This window comes from Mastacembelus armatus, chromosome 20 (genome assembly GCF_900324485.2).
Source record: "Mastacembelus armatus chromosome 20, fMasArm1.2, whole genome shotgun sequence".
Lineage (NCBI taxonomy): Eukaryota > Metazoa > Chordata > Actinopteri > Synbranchiformes > Mastacembelidae > Mastacembelus > Mastacembelus armatus.
This window is the reverse complement of record NC_046652.1, coordinates 19282779-19303006: the sequence shown is the minus strand read 5'-3', so window position 1 is coordinate 19303006 and position 20228 is coordinate 19282779. Positions and strand designations below refer to the sequence as shown.

At 43.6% G+C, this 20228-nt stretch overlaps 2 protein-coding genes and 2 pseudogenes across 2 annotated transcripts in view; 3 read left to right on the top strand and 1 right to left on the bottom strand.

Annotated features, from left to right (window-relative positions):
* LOC113121849 (uncharacterized) overlaps positions 1-20228 on the bottom strand; it is a 1077549-nt gene that overhangs the window by 37196 nt on the left and 1020125 nt on the right.
* LOC113121854 (uncharacterized) overlaps positions 1-20228 on the top strand; it is a 957344-nt pseudogene that overhangs the window by 82179 nt on the left and 854937 nt on the right.
* Positions 419-14094, top strand: LOC113121866 (protein NLRC3-like; annotated as a pseudogene).
* On the top strand, positions 16393-19478 carry LOC113121915 (zinc finger BED domain-containing protein 1-like). Its single transcript, XM_026292809.1, has 2 exons — positions 16393-18698; positions 18966-19478. Exons 1-2 carry the CDS (start codon positions 18207-18209, stop codon positions 19110-19112), a joined length of 639 nt encoding a protein of 212 aa, XP_026148594.1. The 5' UTR covers positions 16393-18206; the 3' UTR covers positions 19113-19478.

The following is a 20228-nucleotide window of genomic DNA, read 5'->3' as shown; positions in this document are numbered from 1 at the left end:
GTATTTTAGACGTATAGAGGTGAGAGGAGGTTAAAAGGATTGGAGTGTAATGTGAGTACTAACTAACAGTATATATCACAGTTTATTTGCTGTGTACTTCAAAGTGTACTGCAAATACACTAAAAAGCAGGCTAGAAGTATATAAGTAGTACCTGTAAGTTCAGTACCCAATAGAGCTGCAGTACAACATTAAACCCAGAAAAGAGCGGGTAGTGTACTCATGTGTGTATAGTGGTACTGCTGTAACCACAGAGTCATGTGACTTCCTGTGGTGCAGCAGGAAGTGTTCAGTGGGTGAGCTCAGACTCCATGTTGAGAGCAGACAGCAGGAGGAGGAAAAGTGAAGCTGAGGCAGGTGAGTGTTAATCCAACATTATTATGATCTGACTGTTGGAGGCTCACACTCACTTTTCTCTCTGTGGACTGTGGGGGACTGGTCCAGACCTGATCCTGTGACCTTCAGTCCTGAACTCAGACCCTGAGACTGTTTGTCAGTGAGTCAGCGACTGTTTCTTCCTTTTTTACAGCCACAGTTCGATTGTGATTGTGCTTGTTTGTTAAAGAGCTGCTGACAGTTGCAGATCCATCTCAGCCAGCTCAGAATAAAACCCATTGTCCAGTGTGTATTCAGGGAAATACTGGCCCCATCAGGGCCCTGGATTCAGGTCCACACATGTTCCACAGACATGTGGTTCCACATACATGTGCATATGTATAGGGGCTCTAAGAACAGAGCCAGAGTCTGAGCCAAAGTCCCAGTTTCTTCTGTTTGAAGGGACATATTTCTAGTTAGTTTCAAAAAGTGAAGCAAAAAGATGCAAAACAACAACAAAGAAATGAACAATGAGCATAAAACGACACCAAATGCCTTGAGATTCAGTCAGTGGGACAGGAAACAAAGAACCACAGCTGTTGTTTCTTCTTTGGACTGAAATATGATGGAACAGTTTCATTTGCCATCAGTGGATCGACTGATGTTTCTGCTGTGATCTGTAGTTTTCCTGAGTTGAAGTCCCTCCAGCTGCAGCTCCAGATGTTCTGGCTCCATCTAGTGGCTGAAACAAACAACAACACTTGGTCAGGCTGAAACTCTGAGCTCAGACATTTTCCACCTGACAGAGCTGAGAGGAGATCTGGCCACGATTCAAATCATCAGGACTCAGTGAATTTCCAACCAAATATGTCCTGATGACACAGGAGACTTTTCAGACCAAAGTCTTTCATATGTTCTGAAGGAAACACTGATGTTCCTGTAGGATCATGTTTAAGATCAACTGAAAGCAGCTGCTGAAAATTGTTCAGGGAGCTGCTGACAGACACACAGCAGGGAGGGACATTTCAAAATAAGAGTCTGCTCCAGATTCACTGACACTTATTGGACAATTACTTTAATGAGGACTGGGATAGTCCTATGATAGTCCAGAGACATGTTCAACACTGAGACCACCAGGCCTCTGGAGGGACCGTTTCCACTGGGAGAGACTCTGAGAACTTCCTATGATGTTGTTGACTTCCTGTTTGTGTTGCAGAGCGTCCACTCACTGCCACATGTGAAGAAGAGCAAAGTGTGAAGTCAGACTCCATTTTAAAGTCCACAGAGAAGAAGAAGGAGGAAACAGGAAGTGGGAAGCAGGGTGAGTGTTAATATGACACCTGCACATATTGATCCATGTCATTGATGAATGTTGGGATTGAGTCTGGTTTAGACTTGTGTTTCCTGACGTCACAGTCACACTGTGTCTCTGGGATGGTTCCATCAAACTAATGTCCAATCAATAAGAAGCTGCTGCCGTTACAGGGGGACAGCTGACTGGGTTTGTTCCTCTGGTCTCCAGGGTCCCTGGTTTCCCTCTCAGACCACAGAAGATGAGTCTTTGTGGGGGGGAAGAGGAGGACAGACCAGGGTCTCCGGGATCCAGCTGTCTGTCCATGAAGAGTGACTGGTCCAAAGATTGTCCTCCAAACTTAAGTCTGGAACCTGGACCCCCAGACTCAGGGTAAGAGACAGTTTCTAGTGTAAACTGAGCTGAAGATGAGTCAATGGTCCAAATGTCTCTGTCAGTCCATGGACATGTGGAGTGGACACAGTTCACTACTCAACATGTATGGACATTTACATCCAGCAAATTAACTGATTGTGTTTGCAGAGGGGGGTACCCCAGAAAGAGACCATGGTCTCCAGGATCCATCTGTCTGTCCATGAAGAGTGACTGGTCCAAAGATCGTCCTCCAAACTTTAATCTGGTACCTGGACCCTCAGACTCAGGGTAAGGGACAGTTTCTAGTGTAAACTGAGCTGAAGATGAGTCTGTGGTCTGGAAGACAAAATCCTGATCCACTAACATCAGGAGTCCTTTCCTGTGATTCATTAAACAAACCAAAACAATGCAGTGCTGTGGTGCAGGAGACCCGTTGGCTTCCCTTTGAGCTGCACTCTATGGTTGAGAGGAGATATCCAACTTTAAATATATATAGAATATATCAAATTTAGGCTGTGGGCAGAAAACGGACTTTTGTGCTGGAGGATCAGATATTTAGTCCGAAAAAACCTGTTTCCTGGAAACATTTCAGGCCGACTGACACCAATCAACATATTTGTGGTTGGAGTTTCTAAGAGGCCGTGTCAGTAGTTAGTGTAGTCCCCGACAGAAACAACAGACCGAAGCTCTTCATCTGCATTTAAATGCAGTCGTCAGAAGGAATTCACAGCTTCCAGGTGGAAAACCATCTCCGTGGTAACGGTCCCTCCCCCTGCACACCTCTGTTGACTGGTTGGTTTTTTCACTGCAGTTCACAGCGAGTGAGAAAGGACGTGAACATCCAGTCTAGAGCGTCAGCTCCAGCTGCAGAGCTAACGTGGTCAGTTCTTAGTATTATTAAATGTCTCTGCATCACTTTGACTCTACGCAGCCAAAGCAGGTCCACAAAGGATGGAATATGAGACCCAGCTCAATACTGTGCAGCACAGTAGTTCACTGAGCCAACCAGTCCCAATGAACACAGCTGCTTTTTGGATGCAAACACATGTGCAGCGTTAATGTTAATGCGTAAGATTGTGGCACCAATGAGGAACAGCCCATTAAAGAAACAGGGCTGTGCTTTATGCTCTGCTCTCTGATCAGGGTTTAGGTTTGGTGTCTCTGTTTGTCGGCCGCTTTTCTGACTGATTATTAAACTCATAAAGCCTAACATGGTCTGGGCCGGAACAGACTCCACCATCTGGCCCTTCTGTCAGTGAACATAGATGGTCTCAGTAGTATTGATTCTGAATTGATCAATGATCAGTTGATGTTGAAGGAAGCCCAGTTTGAATCAGCCTGTGTTATCACAGTCCAACCTGTTTCTAGATTCCCCTCTAGAGCTTTGTTGTATCAGCATTAACACAGTGTCATTCATTGTTTATTGTGCAGGGCTAAGGATTTACTTTGTCTGTGCAGCACCTGCATCTGCTACCATGGAAATACTTTCTGTGTCTCCATGTGCCACATCAGATTCCTCCCCCTCCTTCAACGATGCAGGCAAAGTTCTGATTTCAAGTCTAACAACACGACTGAGAGTAGATATTATTTTATTGATGAGCTGAGCTATTGTTCAATTCTAATATCTGATCTTATCTAGCATGTTGATTCTGTGGCCTATTTATTCAGTCGCTCTGTTGGACTCTGCCTGCAGACTTTAAAAAAAGCTGGAGATGCTCATGATGTCACAAAGACATTTAGACAGAAGTTTCCACCAAACTGCTTGGAAGGTAGTAAGTCCTGCAGCCACAGGACGACCTGCTGTAGGTCTCTCCGACAACATGGTCATGACATCAGGATCAGCTGCCTGGACTTTCTGAAGGCTTGTGTTTCAGTCCATTTCCCACAAGTGTGTAGCATAAAGAGACGTGCAGTCAGCTGGAAACAAAGTCCTCTTAACAGCAGGCCTGGATAAGGCTGCACTGACAACAGCACAGATTTCTTCCAGCATTAAAGAAAACCTGTCTCTGCTAATGTGAGACTGTGTTCCACAAACTGAACCTCCCTTTGCTGTTGTCCTGGACTGGATCAATGCAGCAACACTCTGCCCATCCTGGACCCAAACAGGAAGCAGTTTGTCCCTTTAATGCTTCAGTTGATTGACAACACACACACACACATAATAATGAGACTAAGTCAAACTAAAGCAGTTGAGGAAAGAGAAACACATCTTTCCACATGTGGAGCAGCTCAGGCCTCTGGCTGTTCTAAATAGAGCTCAGCCTGTGTCTACAGTGGTAGTGACTGAAAACATCCTAGTTGTTCCCAGCATTATGTTTGCAGTCCCCTGGTGCTGCTGTTGCATCAGGAATGCAGTGGTTGAAACCCTTCCAAAAAACTCCAACATGCAGTTCTCCTTCAGTTTCCTGCTGTTATTGTGCAGCTTTGAAGGGATTGATCCACTTCCAGACGTGGTGTCATTGATGCACTTTGGAAAAGGAAGTTGGTTCTTTTTCATTGAGTTAGTAAAATGATTCCATCTCCTTTGTTCAGACTGAGGAGTCTCATTGTTTGATGACTTTATTTCTGCTGTCACATGGAAATGTTTCTGTCTTATCACTTTTTCTGTTTCTCACCACATTTCTCTTCTTCTCTCTTCTTTCTTTCCCTCAATGAACATCTCACTGGATCATCTTGATGTTGAGCTGCAAACCTTTGCAAACTGACAAACTCAGTGTTGAATGTTGATCAGATTCCAAACTTCATGATCAGCCAGTTCAGCTGTGGAGGAAAACTGATTTAAAGCCAGCTGGGAGACAGCTGGGAGTTTCCAGCTTCTGTCCAGTCAAACAATAAGAAAGTTTCCTCACTCAACATGTCTCCACCTCAACTAATCCCAGTTTGCTTCATGTCCACAGGGACGGGACCAGGACTCAGGTCTCTGAGGAGCAGCGGCTGTCCAGCTGTGCTTTGTGTCAGGACGTCCTGAAGGATCCAGTCTCCAGCTGTGGACACCGGTTCTGCAGATGGTGCATCACCTCATACTGGGACCAGTCTGGTTCACCAGGAGACTGTCCCTGTCCCCAGTGTGGAAAAAGACCCAGAACCAGTAGGACTCACTGATTGTTCTACATTTGAGTTGGTCCTTCACAGTCGAGATTCTGTGTCACACAAACGTCTGTTTGATTGGACCCTTTTTCTTGTCTTCCAGTGGACTCTGGTCTGCAGGAGGTTTTAGATCAACATAAGACCAGTCTGAGGACGAGATGTGAACGTGTGACTGAAGGACCTGATCCAACAGGAAGTGGAACCCTCCTCAAGAGGATCTACATTGAACTCTACATCACAGAGGGACTGAGTGAAGAGGTTAATACCCAACATGAGATCTGGCAGCTGGAGACCACTTTCAAGATGGAGACCCTCCATGACACTCCAATCAAGTGCCACGAGATCTTTAAAGCCTCCCCTGACCAGCAGAGACCCATCAGAGTGGTTCTGACCAACGGCGTCGCTGGTGTTGGAAAAACCTTCTCAGTGCAGAAGTTCAGTCTGGACTGGGCAGAGGGCTCAGAAAACCAAGACGTCAGTCTGCTGGTCCTGCTTTCGTTCAGGGAGCTGAACCTGATCAAAGATGAGCAGATCAGTCTTCTCAGGCTGCTCCATGTTTTCCATCCAACATTACAGAAGGTCACAGCAGAGCAGCTGGCTGTCTGTAAAGTCCTGTTCATCTTTGACGGCCTGGATGAAAGCAGACTTTCACTGGATTTCAACAACAGGAAGGTGGTGTCTGATGTTTCACAGGAGGCCTCGGTCAACGAGCTGCTGACAAACCTCATCCAGGGGAATCTGCTTCCCTCAGCTCTGGTCTGGATAACTTCCCGACCCGGGGCGGCTAATCGCATTCCTCCTACGTGTGTGGACAGGCTGACAGAAGTCCGAGGCTTCACTGACGCCCAGAAGGACGAGTACTTCAGGAGGGGGTCCAGGGATGAAGAGCTGTCCAGCAGAATCATCTCACACATCAAGGCATCCAGGAGCCTCCACATCATGTGTCAAATTCCAGTCTTCTGCTGGATCATTGCTACAGTTCTGGAGCACATGTTGACCACAGAGCAGAGAGGAGAGCTGCCCAAGGCCCTGACTGACCTCTACTCACACTTCCTGCTGGTTCAGACAAACAGGAAGAAGCACAAGTACCATGAGGGACATGAGACGAGTCCACGGCAGCTGACGGAGGCTGACAGGGAAGTTCTTCTGAAGCTGGGGAGGCTGGCGTTTGAACATCTGGAGGAAGGAAACATCATGTTCTACCAAGAAGACCTGGAGCAGTGTGGTCTAGATGTCCCAGAGGCCTGGGTGTACTCAGGAGTCTGTACAGAGATCTTCAAAAGAGAGAGTGTGATCTTCCAGAAATCAGTCTACTGCTTTGTTCATCTGAGTGTTCAGGAGTTTCTGGCTGCAGTCTACATGGTCCACTGTTACAGCATCACAAGATCACTGAAGAATTTCCTGGGAAAAAAGTACCATGATACAACGTTGGATGACTTCCTAAGAATATCAATGACAAAATCCCTGGAAAGTAAATGTGGCCACCTGGACCTGTTTGTCCGTTTCCTTTATGGCCTCTGTCTGGAGTCCAACCAGAGAGTCTTAGGAGGCCTGCTGGGTCAGACGGAGACCAGTCCAGAAACCATCCAGAGAGCCATCAACAACCTGAAGAAGATGAACAGAGATGATATCTCTCCTGACAGAAGCATCAACATCTTCCACTGTCTGATGGAGCTGAACGACCACTCAGTCCATCAGGAGATCCAAGAGTTCCTGAAGTCAGGGAACAGATCAGGGAAGAGTCTCTCTGAGATCCAGTGCTCCGCTCTGGTCTACATGCTGCAGATGTCAGAGGAGGTTCTGGATGAGTTGGACCTGAAGAAATACAAGACATCAGCCCAGGGACGACGGAGACTGATTCCAGCTGTGAGGAACTGCAGAAAGGCTAAGTAAGTCCAGATGTGCCCAAGTGAAAAAAATCTATTTTTGTATATTTTCTAAAAGTATATTGAATATACTTTTGAAATACTTTGAAATACTTGAAGTTGTTTTAAAATGAAACCAGTGAAGTTGCTGGAAGCTGCAGTATAAATCTGCTTTAGTACATGAAAAACCTATTTTTCACGTATTATTGGGTACTTTTGCTGCCCAAAATACTACACTACTGTTAAAATATACATGAAACATTTGAAGTTGACTTGTTGCAAATGTCCCAAATCTATAGTGACATTAAACTGACAGTGTATTACTAATAGACTTTGAGCCAAAGTAAATGTACTTGAAATATACTCTGAACTCATTTGAACTATGTATGAAATACAATAGAATGAGGTTTGAAATGTGACAAAAGTATGCAAAGTATATTTTTCCAAGTATTTGAGTATTTGTTGTGAAAATGAGCCACTGACTTTGTGTTAAATTGCAACCAAGTTGAACATATTGCATTAAAAGACACAATGATATTGGATTGATATTCCTAGTAAATATAAGTCCACTATAAGCATCATTGTGTGTTTAATAAATACACCAACAATGCCCTCTGAATGGATTCTCCAAACACTGAGTCTGAAATGTAGATACTTTACTTAGATTCCAATCCAATGATGTTGGACTAAAAGCACTACTTCCTGTTAGCATGTTCTCAAATGCTCTTACTTTGAAAAGCCCAGTGCACTTTGAAGACGTTCTAAAAGGACTGAAAATAATCGGAACTCCTACACAAAGTCCAAAACCCGTCTGTCCAACAAATATTGATTTGAACTCTAACACTATTAAATCCAGCCATTTAAGGGCTTTGGAACAAAACAAGTCATTCAAGGTAACAACAATAACAATAAACAGGAACAACAGTTTGTGTTTTCTATTAGTGAGGTCAAAGTATTATTTGGCTGCACCACTATGGGACTAACATGGATTTTAGTGATCTTCAGGATTCTGCATAGTTCTCCGAAGAATTCTGTCCAAACATCCAAAATACATGAAGTAAACATGTAGTATGAAAGAGTATTTTGAAGTGAAACTTTGTCCACAGGAATTAGACCACTTCCAAGAGTCCACTTTCCCACAGCCAGGAACACATACATTGTGTACTTTAAATAAGTCTACTGAAATAGAGCTCAAGTTAAATGGAGGCATAGTATTATATTTGGAAGAGAATGAGACAATTTGAAGTAAAAACACAAACCATGAACAGACTTTTGGAAAATATCACTAAATATACTTCAAAATCTGTTGAAAGTAAAGTGCACTTTGAAGAAATCTGCTAAATGACTAATGAAGTAATGAGATCATTTCAATATTCTTTGCAAACATTGACTTTGAATCTGCTTTTTTTGTCTCAGTACCTCTTTGACTAATCTTGTACTTTGGAGACTCACCAAAAATGTACTTTTACTACGTTTCAACACAAGCACAAATACACTTGGTAAAATGTGTGAACACACTTTATCTGCTAAAAGTAGAATTGAAGTCTGAAACAATAGATTGATTTTTCACTTGGGTGATCATCACCATAATGTTCCTCTTGTTTATTGTGAGAATGACAGCAGCTGGATTTTGTCCCAGATGTTCTTGAGCTGTTCCAAATGGTGTCAGTCCAAAAGCTGCAGATGTTCCTGTTGTTTTTTTCTCTCTGTCCAGTGAATGAACACAGTTCTTCTTTTTCTTTCCAATGGTTTTTCCATGGGACACATTTTTCTTCTGTTTCTCTTCACACACTGATGTTTTTCTGCCACATGTGGACAAATGTCCAACATTGGAATAAACAGGGACAGGCCTGTTGTGGAAGTTCCAAAGGAACTGAGTTTTCTCTGCTTCCTGTCCAAGATGAAAGCAGAACAAAGATGAAGCGTGTGCAGTGTGACAGAGAGTGAGAAGAATTCTTATTTCATGTCCAACCCACTGAGAGAAGATCAGCTGAACCACTGATGTGAAGACACAACAGGACATGTCCCTGTTTGACATCAAGTGATTCAACTCAATATATTGTCTCTGTCATAATAACAGCTTTTCTAATATATGTGTCCTCACAGACTTTCTGGCTGTGGACTCTCAGAGACTCACTGTGAAGTCGTGGCCTCAGCTCTGAAGTCCAACCCCTCCCATCTGACAGAGCTGGACCTGAGTCACAACACGGACTTGAAGGATCCAGGAGTGCAGCAGCTGTGTGGTGGACTGCAGAGTCCACACTGTAGACTGGAGACTCTGAGGTCAGTTGACTGACTGTTCCTATTGTAGATCTTAGATGTTGAATCCACAACTAAAGCTCCTGTGAATGTTGGTTGTTCCATTCAGTGTTTTCATTGTTCTTCTATTCTCAGCAGACTAAGAATGATTCCTTCAGTTTCACTTCATTTCACTGAGCTGTCTTCAATAATGTGTGTTCACTCATATTGAATAGTCATATTAATAATGATGTGTTTCTTTCTATAGAAGCTTTGAAGAACAGAGTGTCCCAAAAATGTCATCTGTCAGGAAGTTGTTCTGAATCCTTTGTGTTTCTAAACAAACTGTGGAAACAGTCCAAAGCTGAAACTGTTTCAACTGAAACTGTCCAGTGTTTGTCCAAGTTTGGATCCCAACAATATGTCAATATTGGACCAGACTAATATCTGACCTGATCCTCCTGAGAGCCAGAAGGAAAAAGGTTGGAATATTTCCATTTTGGAATAGAAGTGAAGACTTTGGGACGTGAGAAACAAAGTCCTCTTTCTTTTTGGGGAAGAACACGTCCCTGTAGTGGACATTGGGTCTTGCTTTGTCCCAAAAACCACACAATAAGCATCAGTTTGCTGACGATAATGTTGGATTTTCTCTGCATTTCTATCAGATTTTTCTCACTTGATGAAAATCAGAGAAAACATATGACACAGTCAGTTGTCAACAAACTATGAATGGGATTCCAAAGCTTGTGTTTAGTGGCCAATGACACAGTGGGGATCAGTCCCAACACAAGGACATGATCTGGTCTGTGCATTGGGACTGGGCCATTAGAAAGCAGTTGTCAGCCTGTTGTCGTTGCCAAGGCCTCAAATCCTGATGCTGTGTGAAGAAGCTTTGAGTAGTTTTTGTTCCTGAACTGAAGCCAGCAGCTTTTGGTCCTGACACTGTCCACCCAGTTTGTTCCCTGATCCAAATCTCATTGTGAAGAACAAATCCACAGTGTCTCTATAAAGTTGATCCCATAGAAATGAAAGCACATGTGGAGCACAGAGACACACAGATGAAATCATGTGTCCAGGTGGTTGAGCTGTGTTTAGTGTCTGAGCTGCTGCTGCTGCTGCTGCTGCTGCTGCTGCTTTACCTCTGTGCTGTGCTGAGGCTGCAGCCAATAAAGCCAGAGAAGAAGATGCAGAGAGGGAAGAGACAGGAGACAGGAGAGCCTGGGGGAGCTTCCTTGGCTCAGATAGAATAAGGAGGAACAATTCAATGCATTGTTTTGCTGCACTTTGGAACTGGGTCAACAAACTTTAAGCAGGAAACTTTAAAGCTGCACAGTGACAGTATGAGCCATCAACTAGATTGATTCTGCTGTTGGCTGGAAAGCAGCTTCTCTTCCCATGTGCTGACAATAATATCATGATATAGTCAGACTATTATTACTATTATTCTGACTGTTCTCATATTATTCTTCTCATTATTATCATTCTACATTTCCCTTCAGGGATTAATCAAGTTTATCTCATCTAATTATTGTAATAAAAAGAAGAATAATTGTCATCATCACCCTCCTCACTGTGATCTACATCAGTGTCACATTGGATCTCCTTCTTTGCTTCTTTATTCAGGTTGATTCGCTGCAGTTTGTCAGAGACCAGCTGTGGTTATCTGGTCTCAGCTCTGAAGTCCAACCCCTCCCATCTCAGACATCTGGACCTGAGTTCCAACATCCTGCAGGATCCAGGAGTGCAGCAGCTGTGTGGTGGACTGCAGAGTCCAGACTGTAGACTGGAGACTCTGAGGTCAGTTCACTGACTGTTTGTTCCTATTGTAGATCTTTAGTGTTGAATTATTGTTTGAACTCAGTGTTTGCACAGACATAACTTCTATTGAAGTTGATTTTCTTTTCCTGTCTTTGGATTTTTCTGAGGCTAAATTCAGTCTTTAGTCCCAAATGACTGAGTCTCACAGAAAGTTGGTCTCATTGTGTCTAAAGAGTCACATGTGTCAGCAGAAAATCCTCTGAACTAATATTTGTTGGAAATGGATCCAGTTTCTTTGATGCAGTAGAAATATTTCTTTGATCATTGATATTGATGGTTGAGAACACACACAGACAGGTGTGTTTCCATCACTTCAGAGGACATTCCATTGACTTCCATTGATTTCCTGGAGACAAAGCCAAACCAGAAGCACTACTTGGTGAACCCTAAGCACAAGCTGAACCTCAACTTCCAGACAGCTTCTTCCACACAGAAATCCAAACAGGTCCTGGACTAGATTATTGGTCCCTTTTTAGATGTTGCCATTGGATTTGGAGCAGGTGGTTCACCTTGGACTCACCTGTTGGGAGTCCCAGTTAGTGCAGCCTAATAATCCCTCATTCAGTCAGTTGAAATGGACAAAGTCCTGTGAGGACCCTCTGGTCCCAACATGTAAGAAACAGTAGATCAGTTGACAGAGAAAGCATTACCTTGATCCATGTTGCTATTGGACCTTGATCTGTTGTCCAGTGGCCTCGGGCTCCACAGAACCCGACTCTATGGAAACTTTAGTGCCAAAGAGGAACAGTGTGTCAGTTGTGTGGAAATATTTTGGCTTTAAAGAAAGAAGATGCTGCGTGGCGTCAAAACCTGCCTTGCTACTGTTGCTGCCTCATGGGCCAAGACTAGCAAGGCTAAAAGGCCGAGCACCACTGTGTCAAATGAACCAATCCCACCCAACATGACCAGATGTTGGAAAGTTTAACTCCATATGAATCGAATTGAAAACATCACATGGAAATTCCTGTTTCTCACAATGACTTTGAATGAAAGTCAGAGATTTTTCATCTTTCTGCACTTTCTTCTTCATGTTAATGTGACATCAATTCACACCTCAGCTAATTTCATCATAACAGCCTGGATGGACCAGTTTCTATTGACACTTGTGTTGTATTTATAATATTGTGTTGTTCTATTCATTGTTCATGTTTGTTCAATAAGAAAACAGGAAGTTGGTCTTTGCTTCTTTATTCAGGTTGGAGAACTGCAGTTTGTCAGAGACCAGCTGTGGTTATCTGGTCTCAGCTCTGAAGTCCAACCCCTCCCGTCTGAGAGAACTGGACCTGAGCCTGAATAACCTGAAGGACCCAGGAGTGCAGCAGCTGTGTGGTGGACTGCAGAGTCCAGACTGTAGACTGGAGACCCTGAGGTCAGACCCCATGTTTAGGTTGTGTGCTGAGATGAATGTGATGTGAAAGTTGTGCTGACACTAAACTGCAGACATGAGGCTGATATTAGACTGATCCACACTGAGGATCTTCATGGGAAAGGCTGTTTTCCCTCTCAGAGAAATGTGGCTGCACAACATGAGTTTGTATAGATGGAGCCACAGGTGGAGCTGGCAGAGTTTCAGAGCTGAAGTCACTCCGTCTTTATTGAAGCAGCAGCATGTTGGCATTCATATTAATGACAGCTCTTTGTCCCTTTTTGGATGGGACCGCTTTGAACCTGCATCCTGTTGGCTTCAGCTGTTTGGAGTTTCCACTTTCTAAACTTCTACTTTCTAAACCTTCTTCAGCTCTGAACACATTCTGAAACATTCAACACTTTCAAGAGGAACTTTGGTTTCTAACGTCACATCTTTGCTTCTTTATTCAGGTTGTGGAACTGCAGTTTGTCAAAGACCAGCTGTGGTTATCTGGCCTCAGCTCTGAAGTCCAACCCCTCCCATCTGAGAGAACTGGACCTGAGTAGAAACGACCTGCAGGATCCAGATGTGCAGCAGCTGTGTGATCTTGTCCAGAGTCCAGACCGTAGCCTGCAGACTCTGAGGTCAGTAGAGGGCTGGAGTCAGTCCATGGTGCTTTCAGCAGGACTGGACTAAACCCAATCAGTATCAAAGCAAAGATCCAGGATTTCCTGTAAAGCTCCAACCTTCTCAGTGAAGCTGTGAGAGGAGAACAAGGACAGGCTGTGAACACTGGTTCACTTTGGCCTGGTCGGTCACCATGGAAACGGGGTTGATCAATATAGTCATCTATAGCTAACTTGCACTGAAGCAGGATCAGTTTAATGTCTCACATGAGAATTTATCAGTAGCCAATCAACAAAGTGGAAAAACTCCAGTCAGTCTTCAAACAGGATCCCAGTCTGAACCAAATCCTGGTTCACCTTAAAGTCACAGTGAAGACCAGAGCAGTGGGCTGAGTCCTAGGTTCTGTCAGAGGTCATGTGGGCTCTGAATCAGCAAATCAGGTCAATTGAAGGTTTGTGATCATTTCAGTTGAGTCTGATCTAATTCTAGCAGTGAACAGTTTAATCCATAATGTGAAGGAATGAATCCAAACTACAGCCTGTGATGAACTGAGGAGAAATCTGATGGGATTGTCAGCAGGGACTGGACAGAACACACACGTTGCAGATCCATGATGTGTGGTGGTGCAGCGTATTGTCTGGAGCTAGTTGAGGGTTTGATGACTCCTTGTATGTGGACGCCTGCTGAGAGAAGGAGGAAATAAAAAGGAGGAAAAGAGAATCTGATTATTTATTTACTCTCCTTCTAACTGAGGTTTGTTCCAACAGCTTTGGCTTCTATGGGGAAAAAACAGTGACTCAATGTTCCAAAGACAAATCCTGTGAGTAACATTGAAACATTGTCTTCATCTAATTTTTAAAGTCTGATTTTACAAAGTGTTTTTGCTCATTTCATTGTCAAATCTTTCTAAATTGTGTTTTTGTCTTGGCTCAGGAAAACACCTGCGCCCAAAGAACTACAGGCTGTGTTTGATTTGAGGTTCCTGCAGATCCTTACAAGTCTCAACAGGTCTTGAAATTCAGTTATCAGATATTTAGAACAATTGGGCAGCACAGTGGAATAGTGGTTAGCACTGTTGCCTCACATCAAGAAGGTTCCTGGTCTGAAACCCATCAGGGGCCTTTCTATGTGGAGTCTGCATGTTCTCCCTGTGCTTGTGTGGGTTTTCTCCAGGTACTCTGGTTTCCTCCCACAGTCCAAAAACATGTATGTCAGGTTGATTGGTGACTCTAAATTGCCCATAGGAGTGAGTGTGAGTGTGTGAGGTTGTTTTTTTTCTATGTGGCCCTGTGATGGACTGGTGACCTGTCCAGGGTGGACCCCAGCCTTTCACTCAAAGAGAGCTGGGATAGGCTCCAGCAGATTCCTGGGACCCTGGTTAGGAATAAGGGGGTACAGATGGATGGATATTTGGAAAATCTGGCTAAATCTACAAACAGTTTGTATTCACACAGACCGAGGTGTAAACACGACACGTGATTTGGCATAGGGTCTTTGTAGCGTTGGACGGCTAACAGCTGTCAGACCGGACAGATGTTTTTGATATACAGTGCATCTGGAAAGAGAAGTGCCTTAGTCAGGGAGGTGGCCAAGAACCCGATGTTCACTCTGAAAGAGCTCCAGCATTTCTCTGTGGAGAGAGGAGAACCTTCCAGAGGAACAACCATCTCTGCAGCAGTCCACCAACCAGGCCTGTGTGGTAAAGTGGCCTGACAGAAGGCACTCCTCAGTAAAAGGCACATGACAGTCCACTTGGAGTTTGCCAAAAGGCACTTGAAGGACTCTCAGACCTTTTTATTTTTAATACATTTGCAAAGATTTTAAACAAACAAACGTGTTTATCCTCTCCAAAGTTTAGCTTCACAATATGTCACATAGAAAGTGTCTATTTATTGAATGTCATTCAAATGTGTTGATCTGTGTGTATGAGGAGCCCAGAGTCCATAGAGCTGCTGCTGGAAACTGTCTAATCATCAGGGCTGGATTAACCAGGGGCCTGAGAGCTCAGGGGCTGTCTCTCTGTATGAGGGGACTCTTGTTGTGTCTCTATCTAGTGGCTGAAAGCAGCAACAACACTTGGTCAGGCTGAAACTCTGACTCACTTGTAGCGAACGAAAGGCAGGAGAAAATGGTAACATTCCTGAGTGAGACAGGAGTGATATCCTCTGACAGTTTATGACTATGAAACTTTTGTGACTTACTAAGGTTAACAACCGGGGATGGTACAAGTACTGCAATGTGAAGACTCCCCTTTTGACAAAGAGCAGGCCAACGGCCCTCACAAAGAACAATGAACAGACTCCCCCTGCTCACCTCCTGCCATAAATACCTTAAGACTATTCCCTTTTCAGACAAGACGTGAAACCTATACAATGACTTATGAACTGGTCTTCATATCATGTCCTTATATTCCTGCTTTGGTTGATAAACATGTAATACGTGTGACCAGACCTACAGAGCATCGTTGTCAGATTATGGTGTGATATAGAGGCTGTTCTATTGTTTATGTTATTCCTGCTTGTAGTTAATCTCTACATAACTATGAAGTTTATTGGTTTTCATTTTTGTTGTGCTGAACTATTCTGACTGACTCTGATTAGTTATTTTATCATTTGTTTAAACTTTGCTGGGTGGAAAAAGAAATCATGTTCCCATCTTAAGAATCAATCTTAAAACATACAACACTTAAAGAATAGGATCCTCTCTTGATTCACAGAGATTAGTGAGACTGCCCATCACAGTCAGGAGACTGAACCAAATATGGAGCACTTCCTAGACCTAGACCAATCAAATCATGTTATGCACAATGAAGGATAAACCAGATGGATTCCCCCACCCAGCACATCCAGATACAAAAACACATTACAAAGACAGACACAGCAGAACTAAGAAAAAGAAGAAAAGTGAACAGGAATTGGCCTGAAGAACAGGAACTTGAAGCACACTTGAGAATGAACACTTGGGGGAACTGAACACCCTGAAGAGAACAGAAATGGACAGATTCAGAGAAAGTTAAGAGATGTCCAGACTCTCAAGATCAAAGACTCTCAGAAAGATCTACAGGAGAACCACGAAGTAGAGATTGTTTTACTGCCCAGCAGAAACAAAAGAAACAAAGACATCCTCCTTGCGTGTGGCTGTCCTCCAGCTGACCATCTCACATCAACCAACTCCATTAGACGACCCTGCAGCGACCAGAAGGAGAGTGAGAAAGACGACAAACTGACTCAGGCCCGAAGCCCAAGACTCCGGGGAACGTCTACACCTGCTGGCAGACTGCAGCCGAACCATCCCACAGACGAACGGACCGAGCCTCAGTAAACCTGAGGACAACCGTGGCTGTGCTGGTTGTCTCACACTAATCAGTTGGTCTCCATAATTACTAGAACTTCCTCCGAAACTATGTTTAGACCTCAGACTCAAACACAGAACATAAATTAATCTAAAGATTTCTTTTCCACCGGTGCAAACAAGCTGCTGTTAGACTGTTCTAATGTTTGATTCTTTAATTCAGCTCATGTCTCTGATCAGTTCTCCCTCTGTTTCCCCCTGTGGAAATATTGGAAATAGCTGAATTAATCTTCCAAAGACAACTGACTGGTATCATTGATGTTATTTCACACAGTAAATACGTCACTGGATCAGGAGAACTCTCCCTCAGATTGTAGACTGATTTCATGTATTACTCATTAACTGACTGGTTGATCCTCCAAAAAAGGATCTGGTGCCCCAAATTATTAAGATGCTTTATGATCTTCATGATTCATGAACTAGACATAATGAACCTTCATGTTCGATACATGTATATATTTCAATTCACTAAACCGCTGAAACGTGATGCCTGGAAAATGCAAGTTTCCAGATATTTGGCTCAGCAAAGAAGATTAGAACGAAAGTCTGGCCAGAGATCCAAAGGACCATCACTTGTCCAGGTCCAGAGCCTGTTGTAAACCTGTCAAAGTGGAGGGAGAAGCAGCTGGATCTACACACAAGACGGCACTTGGGGAATCGGAAGCAGGTCGGTCCATAGAAATGTTGATTGAATGTTTGCTGCCAGCTGTTTTTAGCTCTTATTGAAATGTGAGTCCTGAAGGCTGTTGAGTTGATGTGGAGACATTTGCACCAGCTCTGCAATCGACACTCCAGTCACATCACGTTCATTTATATGGCTCCTTATACAACACATTGATTTAAAGGAGCGGTTCTCAAAGTGTGGTACGGGTCCCAGTAGTGGTACTCAGGCTCCCTCTAGTGGTACACAGAGGAATCACTAAATTAAATATCAGTTCCTGTTAAACAACACATTGTCATTGAATCTTTGAGTATTTTTGTCCATTGAAGTACAGGACAATTTTTTATTGAACTTTTAGGTCCAAGTCATTTTAATGGAATCATTCTTTCCCTTTTTTATTCAGCTGTGTGTAAGCACAGTGCAGTTCTAATGTTCAAACTGTGGATTTCCAATGTTAAAGTGGCTGACAACAAGAAATCTTCTTCTTAGGAAGAAAACTGACAAAAGGGGATGTGATATCTGTCTGTCATCTCATTGTTTCTGCCAAATCCAGATATTTTTTGTGTTGTCAAAAATCCTAGTAATTGTACAATAGTAATATCTCGGGGTGGAACAATATCACAAACACCAGCCACAATACGTATCGCGGTCCTCTCTCACGTCCCCTGCTGCCCATTGTTGTAGTGTTGAGATCGCAGAACCCCCGGACACATTTAAGTCTCCTGAGTGGGAACATTGTGGTTTTCCAGTGGAATCCACCATCGGACTGTGTGTCGGAGACAAAGCGCAGACCATCTCTCCAAGCTTGAGCGATGCAAAGTTCATTGCTTTAACTAGAGATAGGTGGACCTCCTGTGCAGCTCAGTCCTTCATCAGGATCACGGTGCACCACGTTACGGACAACCGGGTCATTGCACATCCTGTTCTGCAGACACGCACTGTCTATGAAAGCCACACAAGTGATGATCTGTGGGAAATACTACAGGGAGCTGCAGCAGATGGAAAATCCACTATTCCTGTGACAACACATGACGCTCCAAATATTGTTGATGCGGTTGAAGCAGCCGGATTCTCAGCAAATATTGGATGTTCTGCTCACACAGTTAATCTGGCACCACACAAGGGAATGGGCCTTAACCAGATGTTGCCAAAGGTGGTCAGCACTACTGCTGCAGCAGAACTTAAGGACCAACAGGAGATGCTCCGACCGCCTCCACACAAGCTGATTCAGGATGTTCCCACCAGGTGGAACTCGAGCTATGACAATGCTTGAGCTCTACCTTGAACAACAGGCTGCTGTTTTCTCAGCACTTCCAGACAGGAGTGTTAAGAGGAACATGAAGGACATTGTTCCTCTGTCTGATGAAGATGGAAAAGTAGCTGAGGACATCATTCAGGTTCTTAAACCACTGAACATGGTCCCAGCTCTGTTGAGCACAGAACAGCTGCCAACAGTTTCAGTGATAATGCCACTGAAACACACCATCCTGGAGTCTATGAAAGTTAGTGACACAGATCCAACAGTTGGTAAAGATGTCAAATCTGCCATTTTGTCTGACTTCATGAAAACAAACCCAGAATCTGACTCAATACTTGTGCACTTTCTTCATATGAGCACTACACTTGACCCACGTTTGAGGTCTCTGCCTTTTCTTGATGAGACCATGAGCAGCAACATCTTTAACAGCCTGATGGAGAAGATTCTGGAAAACAATCCCCAGCAGGTATTTTTGGGTTTGAATCCAAACTTTATTGAATCAAATCAATTTGACCCAAACTATTTAGTTTCCCATAGTCCTGCAGTGCATATTACTAGTAGATATGTCCTGTGGAAACCACTTTACAAATACAATATATATGGAGATTGTTTTCATTCAATTTCAGCATTTAACTCTAAACAGAAACTGAGATCATCAGAAATGAGCATCACTATGTTTGTTTTTCAATATTAACTTGAAACTATTTTGTGTCTTTGTCCTTGTTGGGCCCAGGCCTCACAGGAGCAGGTAGAAGTTCTTGGTTTTAAGTGTCCAGAAGTTGATGGAGAAGTCCCCCCTCAAATCTCCTCTTGTCTCTCACCTTTCCTTCCTGGATCCAAGGAAAATGGTCTTCAAAGATGCAGGTGTGGGAATAACTAAGTTCAGGAAGGCTTTGACAAACCTTGTGCATGTCCACCGTGTAAATGAAGAAGACTGTGACGACTTAATTCGACTCTACGGTCAATTCATAGATGAGATTGTGCTGCTTCAGAGTTCACAGTTTTCCCACTTGGATCCATACGCAGACAGGGTTGACACATTTTTTGAATTTGAAGTCAACCAAGGTGTGGGAACCCTGTTTATAAAGCTGGATGTGGACCTGAGTCTGGACCTGGACCTGCGTCTAAATCAGAAATCTGGGACTAACCTTTAGTTGCTCACCACAACTGTTGTTGCTACAAATCCTGTTCATGTTGTTCTGAGTGTAATGTAAAGATGATGATTTTAACCTTTGACCCTTTTGAGGCTGAGATTAAAACTAGGAGGGGCTAGAAACTAAATTTAGATCAGACCAGATTATTGATGAGATGGGGCTGGGTTTAGGACTAGAGGGGACTAGATTTCGGACCACAGGGGATCAGGCACAGGGTTTGTGGGTAAACAAAGACCAGATTGTGGCTGCAGAAAAGCCTCCAGAGGATCAGAGGAAATAACTGATGTTTCAGTGTTTGTCTCCTGGTTCAGGCTCCAGTTTGATGTAGAACAGGATTTAGTCTTTATTTGGATCCACTTTAGCTTCCACACAGACCTCACTAGTCTGAGTTCTGTCTGTAGAACATACAACTGTAATTCAGAATATTTCTGTTTTGTAAGACAACATGAAATCATCCTTTGTTGTGCGACCTTTATCCTGGTTCAGGTTGTGACAACACTTTAAAGTCATGTTGTCTGCACTTTTTAACCCCAAATCTGGGTTTTATCTGTCCACATGTCATGGACCATCAGTCTGTGGAGATTCTCAGTCGTCCAGGGGAAGTTATCTAGAGGTCGAGTCCTGGCAACTGGACTTTTCAGTGTCAAGATAAACTGGAGGTTCCAGTCCAGCTTTTTCTCAGACGGATGAAGCCACTTGGATGGGCGGTGAAACGTTTCGACCTAAAAACTCAAAGTCCAGTTGCCAGGACTCGACCTCTAGATATGTACCATAACTCAAGAATCACTAATTAGTGGAAACCAGTGTTGCCAACTCGTCAGTAAGAACAGTAGCTATTGGCT

Excerpts from the sequence above, each read along its gene's own strand:
- LOC113121915 (XM_026292809.1), top strand. The coding sequence starts at position 18,207 with ATGTTCCCACCAGGTGGAACTCGAGCTATGACAATGCTTGAGCTCTAC. Across the intron at positions 18,699-18,965 it reads TGGAAAACAATCCCCAGCAG|GCCTCACAGGAGCAGGTAGA; the intron begins GTATTTTTGGGT and ends TGTTGGGCCCAG.